The following is a 15,569-nucleotide window of genomic DNA, read 5'->3' on the forward strand; positions in this document are numbered from 1 at the left end:
GAGTATAAGTGCCGGTTATTTTAAGTGATAAACTGATAACAAAAAATAAGAAAACCAATAATTATTATTTATAATAAATACTCCATATAATAATGTCACTAGAGTTATATCATATGGAAATAAGCTCCCCTTGTCGCGCTGTACGACTTGTAATTAAAGCTTTGGGTCTTGAAATTAATTACAAATCGGTTAATTTAATCAACGGTGATAATCTTACTGATGAATATCGTGAGGTATTAAAATTTTTTTAATTGTTTAAATTGTAAATAATATAATTTTTTTTTTTTTTTTTTTTTTCATTTACATAGCTTAACCCTCAACAAACTATTCCGCTATTGATTGATGATAATTATAAATTAAGTGAAAGGTAAAAAAATAACATTGCTTCTTTTTTTTTTTTTTTTTTTTGTTTTTAATTAATTTATTTGATAATACTGGATTTTAGTCGTGCAATAATGGCTTATCTGGTTGATCAATACGGGGATGAAGAAAATCAACGGTTGTATCCAACAAACTCGAAAACTCGTGCATTAATTAATGCACGGCTGCAATTTGATGCAGGAATCTTATATCCATCTGTTAAAAATTGCTATGTATATAATACAATAATAATAATAATTGATAATTAATAATGTTATTATTTTTATTTCAGTATGGGATGCTGTTCAGAGGACAAGACAATATCGAAGAAGATAAAGAAAATAAATTAAAAGAAGCATTCAAAGTTGTTGATAATTTTCTTGAGGGCCATGATTATGTCGCTGGACGAAGCTTAACGATCGCCGATTTAGCGATTATTGCAACTGTTACAACAGCCGAAGTAATAAAAATAATTATTATTAAAAAATTACTTACTATTTGCAGGATAGTTTAGTATAGTTTTTTTATTTTATAAAACTTTTTCTTGAATTTAAGCACAGTAGTAATAGTATACAGTGTACAAGTAAGCAACTCAACTCTCATATAAAATTTAATTGCAGACAGTTGGCTTTAACCTCGATGATTATAAGAACGTTACCGAGTGGGTGGACCGGGTGAAAACTTGTGCTCCGGGATACAGAGTTGCTAATGGTGAGAGCGTTGAGCTTTTAAAATACTATATGCCTCAGATGCCTCAGTCTCACCCTCATTCTGCTCCTTTAAATGCTGACAATAATTCCAGCGATAATGACAATAATGATTAATTCAATTTAATAAGTATATTAATACTTATTAGTAGTAATACTCTTTGTATAGTAAATATATTATTAATTATAATTTTAAAAAAATTTTATTTTTGCTTACCATTGGCTGAATAATAATATCACAATAGTATCATTCTTATCGACCTACATGCCTGTATTATCATCCAATCACTACTTTAATGGATGTTGATAATCAAGCTTACGTTAAAATTTTTTATTATCAATTAGCTCTGTTATATATTTATTAATATTTCGATAAATATCCAAATTTAAATTTTATATAAAAATTTAATTTGTTAATTTATAATTAAAAATACCGCTCAAGGCGTCACTCAACGCGTGCAGCGACACCAAACTAATTTACGTTGCGCGCGCATGACCAAGTATTTGGGTATTGCATATGGACCACTTATACTCGTTTTCATTGGTTTTCATGAATGCTGGAGAACTGGAGAATGGAGAGCCCCTTACTACCTTACTACTACTACTACTATTACTACTACTACTACACAGTTAGTAAATTGACAATTATTAACTCATACGTATACTATACTATAGAGTTACAGGCTTATAGGGGCTTCAGCAGCTGTAGCTCTTCAGCTCCAGTTATTATCCAGTATTATTCTCTGTAGCTGTGTGTATACATGATAACCAATATGACAGTGTGCATTTTTCTTACTCTCTCTCTCTCTCTCTCTCTCTCTACAAGTAGTACAAGTATTACATTATTACATACACATAAGGATAAATTAACAAGTATAGATATATATTGAATACCTATACATGGAAAAGTAAAAAGGTGATAGATTGAACATGTAGTAGTAGATTAAATAAAGAGAGTAGCTCAAAGAATTGAAAACCAAGTAACCGAGAGTGAGTTCTATAACGCGACCATTGAAAAATATTATTATTATTATTATTTTTATACAGTGTATAAAGACGGACAAACGAAAAAGGATATAGTTGAGTAAAAATAAAACAAAAAAAAAAAAAAAAAACTGAACAAGACAGACTAAGATAGACATTGTTGGATATTAAATGTTGTGATAATGGATAATCCCAATTAGTTGTTGATTATTTTAATAATTAAATGGAGAATTTAATTGTGAATACAAGTGAAAAATATGTATATATATAGTTGAGAGCAGTTAAGATTTAAATTTTATTATAGAGCAGAGTTTAAGTTGTAGCTGCAGACAGCCGAAATAAAACTCAAACCTCAGAGTTGTGTTGTCAACGGTGGTGGTCGTCCAGTCGGTTCTATTTTTATATACATATATATATATATATATATATATATATATATATATATATATATATATATATATATATATATCTTAGACACATAATTACATATACTATAAATAGTAAATTATCTACAATATTTTAAATATTGTAAAAAAGTGTATAGCCGTTAAACAAAATTTTAAATTTCACAATACTCAAGTGTATATATAAATATAAATAATTGTTGTTGTTGTTTGTAGAAAAAACAAAAAAAAAAAAAAGCGAATTTAATTTTTTTAGTATCCGATTTGATGTGACGCGATGTCAAATTTAAAATTAAATATACATAAATACGCGAGTGTAATTCATATTTATACAATTTATTATTATTATATATTTTCAAATTATGAGTGAGCTGAGGAAAAATGTTTAGTAAAATTAAAAACTATAAATTTATTTTTTTCACTTATTTATTGATCTTTGATCAAGATTCAATGGAATATACTTGAACATTTATAGAAATAAATTTTTAAAAATAATGTACATAGATCATTTTTTTTTATATTTATTTTTGATATAAAAAATATTGACTATTTTATTAAATTTTATAATTACAATATAAAATAATTCGATAAAATGGAGGATAATATTAGATTGATATAATGCAAACTTTTATCCAGTATATTTATTTAAAAGTATTGGATTGGCTGAAATAATATGAGATTTATATTATTATTAATCATGATATATATTTATTCATTAATTGTTAGTGTGGTGATGATAATTATCTTAATTGTATATCTAATTGTCGACTAATTAAATATAATTGTCGCCTCAATAGCTTGAATTAATAACAATTAAAAGTTTAACAATTGTTACTTGTTAAAATATAATAATAATAATAATAATAATAATAATAATAATAATAATAATAATAAATAAAAAAAGAAGATGCCGTTTGTTGTACGTAAAATAGAGCCACGGTACATTGGACGTGGGCACGTACCGCAAGACAATTCTTGCGTGGAAATATGGCCTGTTGGTGCGGAGCTTGAAGCAATTATAAATGGTGCCCTTGCATGTACTCTAAAACAACTAGCTTCGTTGTTAACAAATGCTCAAGATATATTTCAAGGGCTCAATGATGAATTGGGTGATGTTGCCAATAGGAGTGGAATTTTACGCCAAAGAATTCATCAACTTGATAATCAATTATCAAGTATTGATCCCAAAAAAATACCTGTCCGTAAGTATTTTGATAAATTAATTAAAAATAGAAAAAAAAAAAAAAAAAAATTCTCTTTTAATTATTATTATTATTATTATTATTATTATTATTATTAAATATTCTTGATCACTTTAACTAACATTTTTAGTAACTTTTAAAAGTTGATTGTCCTCTGCAATGCGGATGACCTTATTATAGCTATCAGTGTATATCTGTAGATAATCATTGATAGTTTTCTCACGCGAAAAGCTACTCATATGGTGGTGAAGAAAAACTGACCAAGTGAGTAGTATAGTACACTATACATGTGCGTTTCACATACTTGTAACAACTTAAAAAAAAAAAAAAAAAAAAAACATATACTCTCTAGCATAACTATCATTATTATACTTACATTTGATGTATAAAATATAATATAAAATGTATAAAAAATAAAAGAAGACTTATGACGAAACGTTGTATCCAGTTTCATGGGGAGAGAAAGCTTAGACCGGCTTCAATGTCTTAACTAGATTAACTTTTAACTTGGTATTATTATTATTTTTAAAAGTAATTTAAAAATTTTTTAATGTTTAATTTACAGCGGAATCGGATATCAGCAGCTTTGCGTCAAGAAAAAAACACTTTAAATCATTACAAAAACCATCTACTGGACTGTTTTCTAAAACAACCAGACCAGCAGCATTGAAAAAATTATATCAACAAGCTAGTGTTATTGCTTTACGTAATTTGGATTATTTAAAAATAAATCACAATGAAAATAATGATACTACTGCTGTTGAAATGTTTTTGTGTACTCCAATTTTCGGTAAAAGACGACGAGATCAAAGTTTAGATATTGAATCTCGAGTTGTAAGTTGTATTTTTATAATTTATAAAAAGATAAAACAATTTTAATATCATTATTATTTTATTTATTATTTAGCCAGCGATATTTGACGACTTAAGAAGATGGACTTCGAGTGAAGCTTTGGGAGATATAACAGTTCCACCAGATTGTATGTCTAGAATTATTCAATCCAATGATACTGGTGATTTTAGTGGTGATGATGCCGTTGATCATAAATTACCAAGTCCTGAAGAGCAAGTTCAAGTGATTGCATTAAAGTATGTATTTTTATTGTATTTAAAAATTTTTATTTCTATTATTATTATCATTATCATCATTTTTATTAGGTTCCCAGCGGAAATAGTTGCTGTTGATATTAGTGGAAGAGGATTTGCTCGGATGTCAATGCGAAAAAAATTAACAATGGCTCAAATAACATCTGAATTAAATTTAGATAATGATAAAACTGTAAAACGACGATCAAAAATTCGACATAATATTGGTAAATCAAAGAATAAACGTAGAAATACAATTGCTGGAACGGATGGTAAAGAAATAAAGCAAAATATTATTCAAGAAGCATCTGCAACAAAAACGGATAATGATGAGGATGATAATATTAAAGAAACAATTTATAAATCTAAATCAACTGACGTATCAACTAAAAATCGTTGTGTTAGATCAATAAGTACAGATATATTACAAGAACGTGATACAGAATTAACAAAATGGAATTTTGATGCATTTAAAGCTTGGGGTAGATCAAGATTACGATCTATGCGTCGTCAATCATCAGATATTGATAAAAATATTAAATCTACCAGTAATTTTGGTAGTGCTATTGATATAAATAATGATGCTAAAGATTTAATGGTAGTTGATAAAGTAAATGCTAATGATGATGAATTGAAACTCTCTGAAAATCAAATAAAACAAAATTTTTCATCCATTAACAATATAAATGATAATAGTGTTGCTACTTCTAGTATTCCATTATTATTATTATCATCATCATCATCATCATCATCAACAGCGACGACAATGCATACATTTGACAGAAACTTTTCTCATCAATCACATCACCAACAAAAAATAAAACAACAACAACAACAACAACAACAACAAAAGCACGGTAATAGTAGTAATAATATGTTATATGACGTAAGATTGAGAGAAAGTGCTGTATTAAGAAGAGAAAGAAGAAAAGGTAATAATAATAATAATAATAATAATAATAATAATAATAATAATAATAATAATAATAATAATAATAATAATAATAACAATACTCGGGAGGATCCTATACATTCAAGTTCTGGTAATTGGAGTGCATCTTCTGAAAGTGGACGAACTAGCAGTATTGGAAGTGAAATAATTTCATCTAATTTACCTGGAAGATCATCATCATCATCATCATCATCATCAAAATTATTGTCACACAATCATGGACGTAGATTAAAAGGTCGTGATACTCCAACATCATCATCAGTAACATCAGAAGCCAGTACATTGACACCAGATATTATTCAAGATATCATTACCTATCCAGGTGATGATTTTGAAACAGAAGGTGAAACTTGTTCTATTTATTCTTGTGATACTGAAGGATATTATACGTCATTTCACATGGATTCTGGATTAAAAACATTACGTGAAGAAGAATTAGCAGCAGCTAATGTTAATATTAATAATAGCTTTAACGTTACACTCAATACAAATACGATAAAAACAACAACAACAACAGCAGCAGCAGCAGCAGCAGCAGCAGTAGATACTGTCACTTTTAGTAATCAAAATCATAATCAATTACCATCCAATAATCAAAATGGATTTGTTGAAAATGAATATGAATTATTTGGACGTGGTTCAACGTCTACAACTACCAGCTCTGCTGGTACTGTTTGTACAACTTTAATGGCTGGCGCTCCTCCTATTCCACCTGAAAGAAAATCCAGCTTGACTGTTGTTGCTATGGTAATAATTAATAAATTAATATATATATATAATTTTTATTTGTTAAATTATTAATTATTAATTTATCATTTAACAGGTTCACGGACAAAATAATGGAGGTAATTCACCAGACAGTGGACATAATACATGCTCATCTCCAGTGGAATCTGCTTCTGCTTCAAGTCCAGCTTGTTATACAGCGCGCTCCTGCTCTGAATTAGAATACTCTGAATCAAGTGATCTTGAAGGTTATGATAGAATAGAACGCCTACGTAATAAAACAGCAATAAGTACAAATCGTATTCCATCCATGTGTGTAATAACACCATCTGGTTCAGATGACGAACAAGCTCAACAATCACAACAACAGCCAAATTTTAATAAAATATTACAATTACATAATACTAATTCAGTATCATATGATGAATTAGTAAATAAAAGTGTAGTTGATGTTGAAAATAAAATAAAAACTTGTCAAGATTCTGGCGACTATGTTACCATAGCCGATTTTAGAAATAATAAAGACAGGTATCGTCAAAAAAATATTACTCAAGTTTATGCTAATATTGAAAGTAAAAAACAACAACAACAACAATCACAATCATCAAAAAAATCAAAATTATTACAAGATGAATTTGAATCTGCCGAGTACGTTAGTCTTAGCGATTTACCAAAAAAATCTGACTGCTCGTTAGAAAGAAAAAGACGGCAAGGCGCTAGAGTTGTTTTAGATTATCAAGGAAAAGTTATTTATTCATCAGATAGTCTTAAAAGACGAAAGGAATCACATACTACATTTAATCCAGGTAAAAATAATAGTAATAATAATAATAAATTTGATTATTATATTTATATTATTTAATTTTTAGGTCCATTCATTAAAGAATCATCGCCAATAATTGCCGCTACTAATCGAAATGAGAAATCCCATACTGAATCACCACGAGGTATAATTAAACCTCGAGCTTTTGTTAATTTGGCTCATCAGCATCATCAGCATCATCAGCATCAACAGCATCAACAGCATCAACAGCATCAACAGCAACAATCAGAGTCATCAATTGCATCAATAGCAACACCAGCAGAGCTTGAGAAAGTTAAAATTGAGGAGAATATTAAGGAGGAAGGTAAGAGACTGAAGAACATGGAACTAGTATATCGCACTGTTTGCACTCACCACGATGGCACCAATAGCATCGATTCTACCATTAGTAGGCATCACCAACAACACAAAAAAAATTTAATGACAACTTCCATCGATTTTAATCAATCACCGTCATCTTCATTATTAGTATTAGGCCATCATAAAAATTCACATTCCACCAATATTACCGATAAAAATAATTTATTAGTATCATCTTCCGTAAATATCAATTATTCTCATAATAACAATCATTTTTCATTTTCATTATTATCTGATAATGATATTATTAATAATCATAATAATAATAACATCAATAACAATAACAACAACAACAACAACAACAACAACAACAACAACTTCTCCAATAATCATAATAACAGCAATAATAATTCTTTGATAAATAATTTAAAAGAAAATAATAATCATAATCGTCAAAATAATTTAGAATTAGATAATGAACGTAAAATAAAACGTAGTGATAGTTATCGTATTGCCAATGCATTTACATTTATTAAAAAAAATCAAACAAATTCCTCGGAAAAAACTAATATACCACGTACGGCTTCTGAAGAATTACGACAAGATTTATTAAACGAACGAATTAATTATCCTGATACCGTAATATCTAAACCTAAAACAATTTTTGGTATTAATAAATTCAAAAATCAAGAAATAGCTCGAGTTCTTAAATATTCAAGTAATGATACAGAAATATGGTAAAACCATAATTATTATTAATAAATGTAATAAATGTTTTAATTGCATCAGTCAATCATTTATTAGTATACAATAAATTGAAAATAAAAATAAATAGTATCAACAATAAATTAATTAAATATGCGCGATTTGTTTATCATTGTCATTGACTACTTAACATTATAGTAAGACTTAATAATGTTGGCTAAATATTTTCTTTTTGTCGCTACTAATAGAACTTGTAGTAAGTCGTGTTTTTTTTTTTTTTTTTTTTTTTTTTTTTTTTTTTTTTTGTTTGTTTGTTTGTTTAAATTAGCTTGGGTGTTTTATTATCAAGGTTCACAATTGATTTGAGCATCGATAAAGTGTGGGTCTGCCTCCATAGTTGATTTTTTAACCTGGGACTCTTCTTTCAAGAATAAGTCCCACAGCTTATTCAGTATAATACCAACACAAATTATCATTGACATATCTAAATTGTAACTGGGATTTTGAATCAGATAATTCTGAACTATAGTAGGAAGGCAACAGTATAAAAAATTGTTTTTAGGGGTGTATATACTATTTATCCTCGTAACTTTGTAGTGCGATGAGGGTTAATAACACTACAAGGAACACCATCCGCATAGTTATCAGGATCGTCTTCTTCTGAGTCACTATGATTTTCTAATTCTCTATTACTCATATATAAAATAAATTATAACATGTGAATCAAGTATCCAAAGAGTAAAAAACATAGCAAATAGAGTATAAGAAAAAGACAGGTTACTAGTATCATGACGTTTACCACTATACTTTTTGCAACTTTTTTTTTTTGCCTTGATATTAAAAAAAAATTAATTATTTAATTTAAGTATAATAAATATTATTGCTTGCAACTAATAAATAGCTTATTTAAAAAAACCCCGCCCAAAAAAAAAAAAAAAAAAAAAATTAATGGATATGTGAATGAGTGTTTTTTTTTTTTTTCTTTTCTTCTTTTGTATATAATCTGTAAATTATTGTGCTTCTAAAGTATGTAAAATGTTATGTTTTTATTTTATTGTAGAATTTAAATTCACCCAATAAGAAAATACAATTAATATAATTTTTCATGTTATTATCTGATGAACAAAAAAAAAAAAAAAAATGCCATATATAGGAAAATATATTAATTATATAGTAATAATTGTGACGCTTGCCATTTTAATTATTATTGCTTGTGTTCTGGTATATTATTTTTTTTATTTTTTTTTATTTTTTTTATTTTTTTTTTTTTTTTATGCATTATCAGTTATCTGATTGTTTTATTATTATTGTTATTATTTTGAGTATTAAGCATGTAAGTTTGTATTTATTATTTTTCTACATGTAATCAAGTGTTAATTGAAAGCTGCGTCTAACCATCATAAAAAAAAATTATTATATAAACTCATGAAAAATAGGATTATTGATAATATAGAATTTCATAGAAAAAGTATTTATTAACAAATAAAATTTTATAAATTTTTCAGTAATAATGAATAAATGCTTGAATTATTTTTAATTTGTGTAAATAATTATTCTAATCATTATTATTATTATTCTTTAACATAAAATTATAGCAAATTATAATAGGTTAAAAGTTAATTATTATTATTAAAATTATTTGTTATAGATACTAATTGGATACACAATGAAGATAGTCATAGAGAAAAAAAATTACAAGATCAAAAGAATAATATTAGCACTATTAATTATAAAAATTTATCATTAGCGAATAAAAAAAGACAATACAGTGATGGATTATCATCAGAAGAAATGTATCATCATCATCAATCTGTAGAAGAGATTGTTACACCAGACATAACACGACATCTTGGTAATACTTTGATAAATAATTCTCAAATAGAATTACAAGATAATAAATATAAAATTTATAACAACATATTAGATAATAAAAAAAAATATGCAAGTAATCATCAAACTCAACGGTAAGAGAATAATTTTCATTTAAGTTATAGAATAATAATAATAATAAATTTTAATATATTTAGGTGTTTAATGCCATTAAATTTGAATACTTATGATGGTAATAATCAAATTACAACATCTTCTCCGCTTTCTCAAAAGTTTAAAGAAAATCAACCGTCTGAAAAAATAAATATTGATGATCGTTTGGAACGTTTAGAACGTAAAGATTTTTTTAATCATTCAACATTATCACCAATACCGTCTTCTAATAGTTATTATTCAAATAATTTTTATTCTTCATCATCGAATAATAGTTTAGTTAAAAATAATAAAACAATGTCAAACGATGAATTATTCACAGCTATATATAAATCAAAACGAAAATTAAATATTAAAAATGAGAATGAAATTTCTGTTGGAACAACATCAACAACAACAATTGATGATTCGTTAATTGATATAAGTAATTATGTACCTGATGATAATAATAAAATAGGTACACGACACAGTTGGAGTCCAGAATCATCACAAACTAATAATAGTATAAAAAAATTCGTATCACCAAGTTGCATTAATCAAGAGGTAAATTTATAAATTTATTTATTTATTATTAATAAATAAATTAATTTTTTTTTTTTTTTTTTTTTTTTTATTGTTAGATGTCACAAAAAAATACCAAAACAGCTGCTGCAGCGATGACACGGCTTGATTTTAAAAGACTGCTATTACAACAAAGTACAAAAATAGATCAAGCAGTTTGTCAGCTGCTGAACAATTAAAATTATCAAATCCATCAAATTTATCGAAAGGAACTGGAAGGCAAGTTAATTATTATGGTATTAATGATAATAATAATAAACAAATAATTTCTAATAGTACAATAACAGTTAAAAAATTAAATACTTTATCAACACTTGATCAACGATATATGAATTATAATTCAACTGGATCATATTTGTCACGCGGTCAGCAAAAACAATTTTTCCAAATCCATACATAAATAAACATGATTATATTAATTCATATAATCATCAAAAATCTATTTGGAAGTATCAAATACCACGTAGCAATATTTTATCTTGTACAATTATTGAAGATGTTGCTGCTGAAGAAACTGCTATTGAACAATTTTTAGAATCTCCTCCCCATCACCTTTATCAACTTTACCTTCCGCTACTTTCTCTTTATCACCATCAGCAACATTAATAAATGATAATGATAATAACTTTTGTAAAAATAATTTAAAATCATCTGAAAATAATAATATAGATAATATTTTTTCTAATAAACTTTTTGAATTTGACAATTCAACAAATAATGATAGCAATAATTCGAAACTTGTATCAGCCCACTTTGAAGCTGAATCATTGAAAAAACGTAATAATCAATTGAAAGCTCAATTTTTATCAAATAATAAAGTTGACAATAATATTATAACATTTGATGAAAAAAATCAAATAAAATCAGGACCTACGAAAGATACTGATGCTGATGTAATTATTAGAAAATCACCAACACCATCGGCGATTATTAATAATATTACTAATAATTCTACAGTGTCACGAAATACCACCGCTACATCAGCACTTGAAACTGCACTATAAATTATTCATCAAATTAACACATTATATTTTTAAAATCATTAATTATTGACTAGCATTAAAAAAAAAAAAAAAAAAAAAAAAAAATTTACTATTTATTTTAAAAATAAATTTAAGCCAATGCTGAAGCAGCTAATTAGTCAAGCTAATGAACAAAATAATTAAAATTTTTTTAAATAATTTATACATGTATACAATTCGTATACTATCAGTCAAATCTTAATAAATAGTAGTATAAAAAAAAAAGATAGTATTTTTAAATATTTACATATTTATCAAATTCAAAAAATATATACTCAATATATATATATATATATATATATATATATATATATATATATATATATATATTTTATAGTATTAATATTTATTTATAAATTTTTATTGTAGCAAAAGTAATAACATTTTTAATAGCCTTTTAGATGCCATAAAGTGCCTCGCGTGTTGTTTTTTTAAATAAATAATCTATATTTGATTACACAGATAAAAAAATAATATAATATTTTATAAATATATAATTGAAATATGCCTTTAATATGATTACTTATTGATTTTTTTTTTTTTTTTTTTTTTTTTCCAACGCTTAATACCTAATATATACATTTTATTAAAACTATTATAGAATTTTGTAAAAGAATAAAATGATTATAATTATTAAATTAAATTTATTGTTGTTGTTGTTGTTGTTGTTGTTGTTGTTGTTTTATTTATTCACCTTGTATTTCTTCGTGAAAATAATTTTTATTTATTTTTACTCAACGGACAACAATCACAATATTTATCTATGTCTATATTACCATCACAGTCTTGATTATTATTAATATCATCATCAGATTGAGATTTAATAATTCCCATAGATTTTTTGTCTCTACGTTTATTACAATTTTTACCAATACACTTCTGAAACAAATGATTAAATAAATAAATAATATATATTTAACATAATAATGATTAAAAAATAATAAAACATTTACTTGCGAAAGTTGATTGATATTTATATCTTTAGGAACAAACAATAGTTTATCTAACTGTTGATTGAAACATTTTTCTCGTTTTTCTAAAATATTTATGCAATTTTTAAGTCGAATTTCTTCCTGAATTAATAGCTTTAATTTTTGCAAACAATTTAAAATATTATTATTATTATTATTATTATTATTATCATCAGTGTTATCTTGGCTAATAATATAATATAAATTATCTAAAGTTTCTATTTCAGGAGTTTTATTTTTTTGGCCTATATTTGACAATTTATTTTCCAACTCAAGATTTATTGCTTGTAAAGATTCAAGACTCATAATTGATTCTTCATACTCTATTTCTATTTCTATAATTTTATCCTAAATAAATAAAATATTAACATACGTATAATATTTATATATTGAAAAAAAATTAAAACTTACGTATAATTGGGTAACTTGGTCATTTAAATTTTTTATTGAATTTTTAATATCATCATCATTATTTAAATTATTTGAATCATTTTTTATTTGATTATCATGGTGAGCAAGAGGAGATATAGTGTCAATAAAATTTGAAATTTCATGTGATGATATAGTATTGTAAACCATTAATAATGGGATTATTTTTTCAATATTATATATTTTTTCAATTAAATATTGTCGACGTTCATTTAAATAACTATAACGTTTTTCTATCATATGCAATCCATTTTTCATTTTATCATTTAAATTAGAAAAATTAACAGTTGTTATTGCTGCTGTAGCTGCAGATGATGATTTATTGTTTTTATTTTTTTTACAACCTATTAATTAGATAAATTTTTATAATATATACATTTTGCATACTTTTATAGTTCATATACTTACAATTGCATTCAATTTCATTACAAGATTCTAGTAAATATAAAATAAAAATTTTATAAATTATTGAAAAAAAAAAAAAAAAAAATTAATATTATTTAACTTGAATAATGATCAACTTATTTACCTTTAAATTTAAATGTATTTGCCATGGTATTAGAAAAGTTATTTTTTAACGTAAAGTAATTTTGACAACTAAAATTTATTATATAAAACATAAGTGTCAATATAAAAATTTGTTATAAATTAAAAAAAAAAAAAAAAAAAAAAAAAAAAAAATCTTTGGTGGCCGGATAATTTTAGGTGCATATAATTTGAATTATTTAATTTTTACTATTTTATCATAATCATGTCGTATTTACTATATCTATAGACATAATACTATTCACGGGAAGCGTGGAGTGATGTATATACATAAATTAAATTGTATTTATTGTTGTTATTATAATTATAACCTTTAAACTTTGAATTTGTTAGCACGTTAGAGTTAAATATATTTAAAAAAATAAAAATGAGTCCTTTAGAATTAGCAAAAAAAAAAGCCGCTTTGAAAGCTGTTGACGAATTTGTTAAGGTAATGTCTAAATAAGTTTGTATAAGTGTGTAATGAATAATTAATATAAATTTTTAATAATTTCAGTCAGATTGTGTGATTGGAATCGGTAGCGGATCAACAGTTATTTATGCAGTAAATAGAATTGGTAATTAATTATTAATATAAAATATAGATTTTTATTATAATATTTTGTTATTTTTTATTTATTAGCTGAAAAAGTTAAAATAGATGGAATTAATGTTGTCTGTGTTCCAACTTCTTTTCAATCTCGTCAATTAATTATTGACAATAATTTAACAATTGGCGATCTCGATAAATATCCAAAGGTAATCTACTAATCCTATCAAGTTATACTCATAAATAATTGATTTTTTTTATTTTTATCTAGTTGGACTGTGTAATTGATGGTGCAGATGAAGTTGATGGTGACAAAACACTTATCAAAGGTGGAGGTGGATGTTTATTACAAGAAAAAATAGTTGCATCTTGCACAGATAATTTAATAATTATTGCCGATTATACAAAAAATTCAGTAAAACTTGGACAGCAATATAAAAAAGGAATACCTATTGAAGTTATTCCTATGGGTTATGCTCCAATAAAAAATAAAATTCAAAATATTTATAGTGGTTCTGTTAAAATTCGTATGGCTATTGCTAAAGCTGTAATATATTATTATTAATATTTTAATTTAATTTTAAATTAATATTTTTAATTAATAATATTATTTAATTTATTTTAGGGCCCAGTTGTTACAGACAATGGAAATTTTATATTAGATTGGAATTTTCCTGATAATTTGGAAGAATCATGGAACACTATAAATAATAAAATAAAGCTTATTCCTGGTGTTATTGAAATAGGTTTATTTGTTAACATGGCTAAAAAAATATATTTTGGAATGCCAAATGGTACTGTTAAAATACAATAATTTTATATTTTTATATTTAAAATAAATAAAAAAAAAAAAAAATTCAATATACATTCATTTGATAAAAAATTATCTAATGTATGTATATCATTAAGTTAATTGAATGATCAATATTATATAATTAATAATGAAATTGACATATTAAAAATTTAAATACAATTTAATTCAAAAGAGAGATTATTAATGTACAAAATCCTTTTACGCACATGCCTCCCCTGCTCGCTCATTTTATATTATTATATACAGCATCATACGTATATAGTTATTAATATTATAATATTATATACGTATTCACGTGTATTACAACACGTGAATTGTCGTTTTATTTGACTGACATATATCATCCTATTCACTTTTTTATTTATAATATCGTAGATTGTTATTATTTTTATTAAATTTTATGAAATTTTTATAATAATAAATTATTGAATTACAGTAAATGACACCGTTAACACAGCAGGCTTA

The 15,569-nt window shown here is 25.0% G+C and overlaps 3 protein-coding genes across 5 annotated transcripts; 2 read left to right on the forward strand and 1 right to left on the reverse strand.

Annotated features, from left to right (window-relative positions):
• Positions 1–1,765: 1,765 nt before the first annotated feature.
• On the forward strand, positions 1,766–11,104 carry Gukh (NHS actin remodeling regulator GUK-holder). 3 transcript variants are annotated; one of them, XM_074258751.1, is made up of 10 exons: positions 1,766–2,437; positions 3,182–3,657; positions 4,223–4,491; positions 4,565–4,746; positions 4,816–6,442; positions 6,519–7,227; positions 7,291–7,548; positions 9,898–10,213; positions 10,277–10,775; positions 10,853–11,104. In XM_074258751.1, the coding sequence occupies exons 2-10, from the start codon at positions 3,363–3,365 to the stop codon at positions 10,970–10,972; spliced, it is 4,275 nt and encodes a 1,424-aa protein (XP_074114852.1). In that variant the 5' UTR covers positions 1,766–2,437; positions 3,182–3,362; the 3' UTR covers positions 10,973–11,104. The 3 variants fall into 3 exon arrangements, with proteins under 3 accessions (XP_074114852.1, XP_074114853.1, XP_074114854.1); XM_074258752.1 differs by lacking the exon at positions 3,182–3,657 and having other exon boundaries at positions 1,769–2,437; XM_074258753.1 differs by lacking the exons at positions 1,766–2,437; positions 3,182–3,657 and adding an exon at positions 3,843–3,921.
• A 542-nt stretch (positions 11,105–11,646) lies between these two features.
• On the reverse strand, positions 11,647–13,637 carry LOC141537651 (uncharacterized). The gene is made up of 5 exons (XM_074258773.1): positions 13,624–13,637; positions 13,198–13,559; positions 12,769–13,134; positions 12,592–12,694; positions 11,647–11,786 (listed from the first exon to the last, which is right to left on the reverse strand). The coding sequence occupies exons 2-5, from the start codon at positions 13,471–13,473 to the stop codon at positions 11,647–11,649; spliced, it is 885 nt and encodes a 294-aa protein (XP_074114874.1). The 5' UTR covers positions 13,474–13,559; positions 13,624–13,637.
• A 323-nt stretch (positions 13,638–13,960) lies between these two features.
• Rpi (Ribose-5-phosphate isomerase) lies at positions 13,961–15,275 on the forward strand. The gene is made up of 5 exons (XM_074258425.1): positions 13,961–14,191; positions 14,258–14,318; positions 14,384–14,499; positions 14,562–14,837; positions 14,916–15,275. Exons 1-5 carry the CDS (start codon positions 14,129–14,131, stop codon positions 15,102–15,104), a joined length of 705 nt encoding a protein of 234 aa, XP_074114526.1. The 5' UTR covers positions 13,961–14,128; the 3' UTR covers positions 15,105–15,275.
• Positions 15,276–15,569: the final 294 nt, after the last annotated feature.

Source organism: Cotesia typhae, unplaced genomic scaffold (genome assembly GCF_013202065.1).
Source record: "Cotesia typhae breed Kobodo isofemale line unplaced genomic scaffold, CoteBio_Ctyphae scaffold_91, whole genome shotgun sequence".
In the NCBI taxonomy this organism is placed as follows: domain Eukaryota; kingdom Metazoa; phylum Arthropoda; class Insecta; order Hymenoptera; family Braconidae; genus Cotesia; species Cotesia typhae.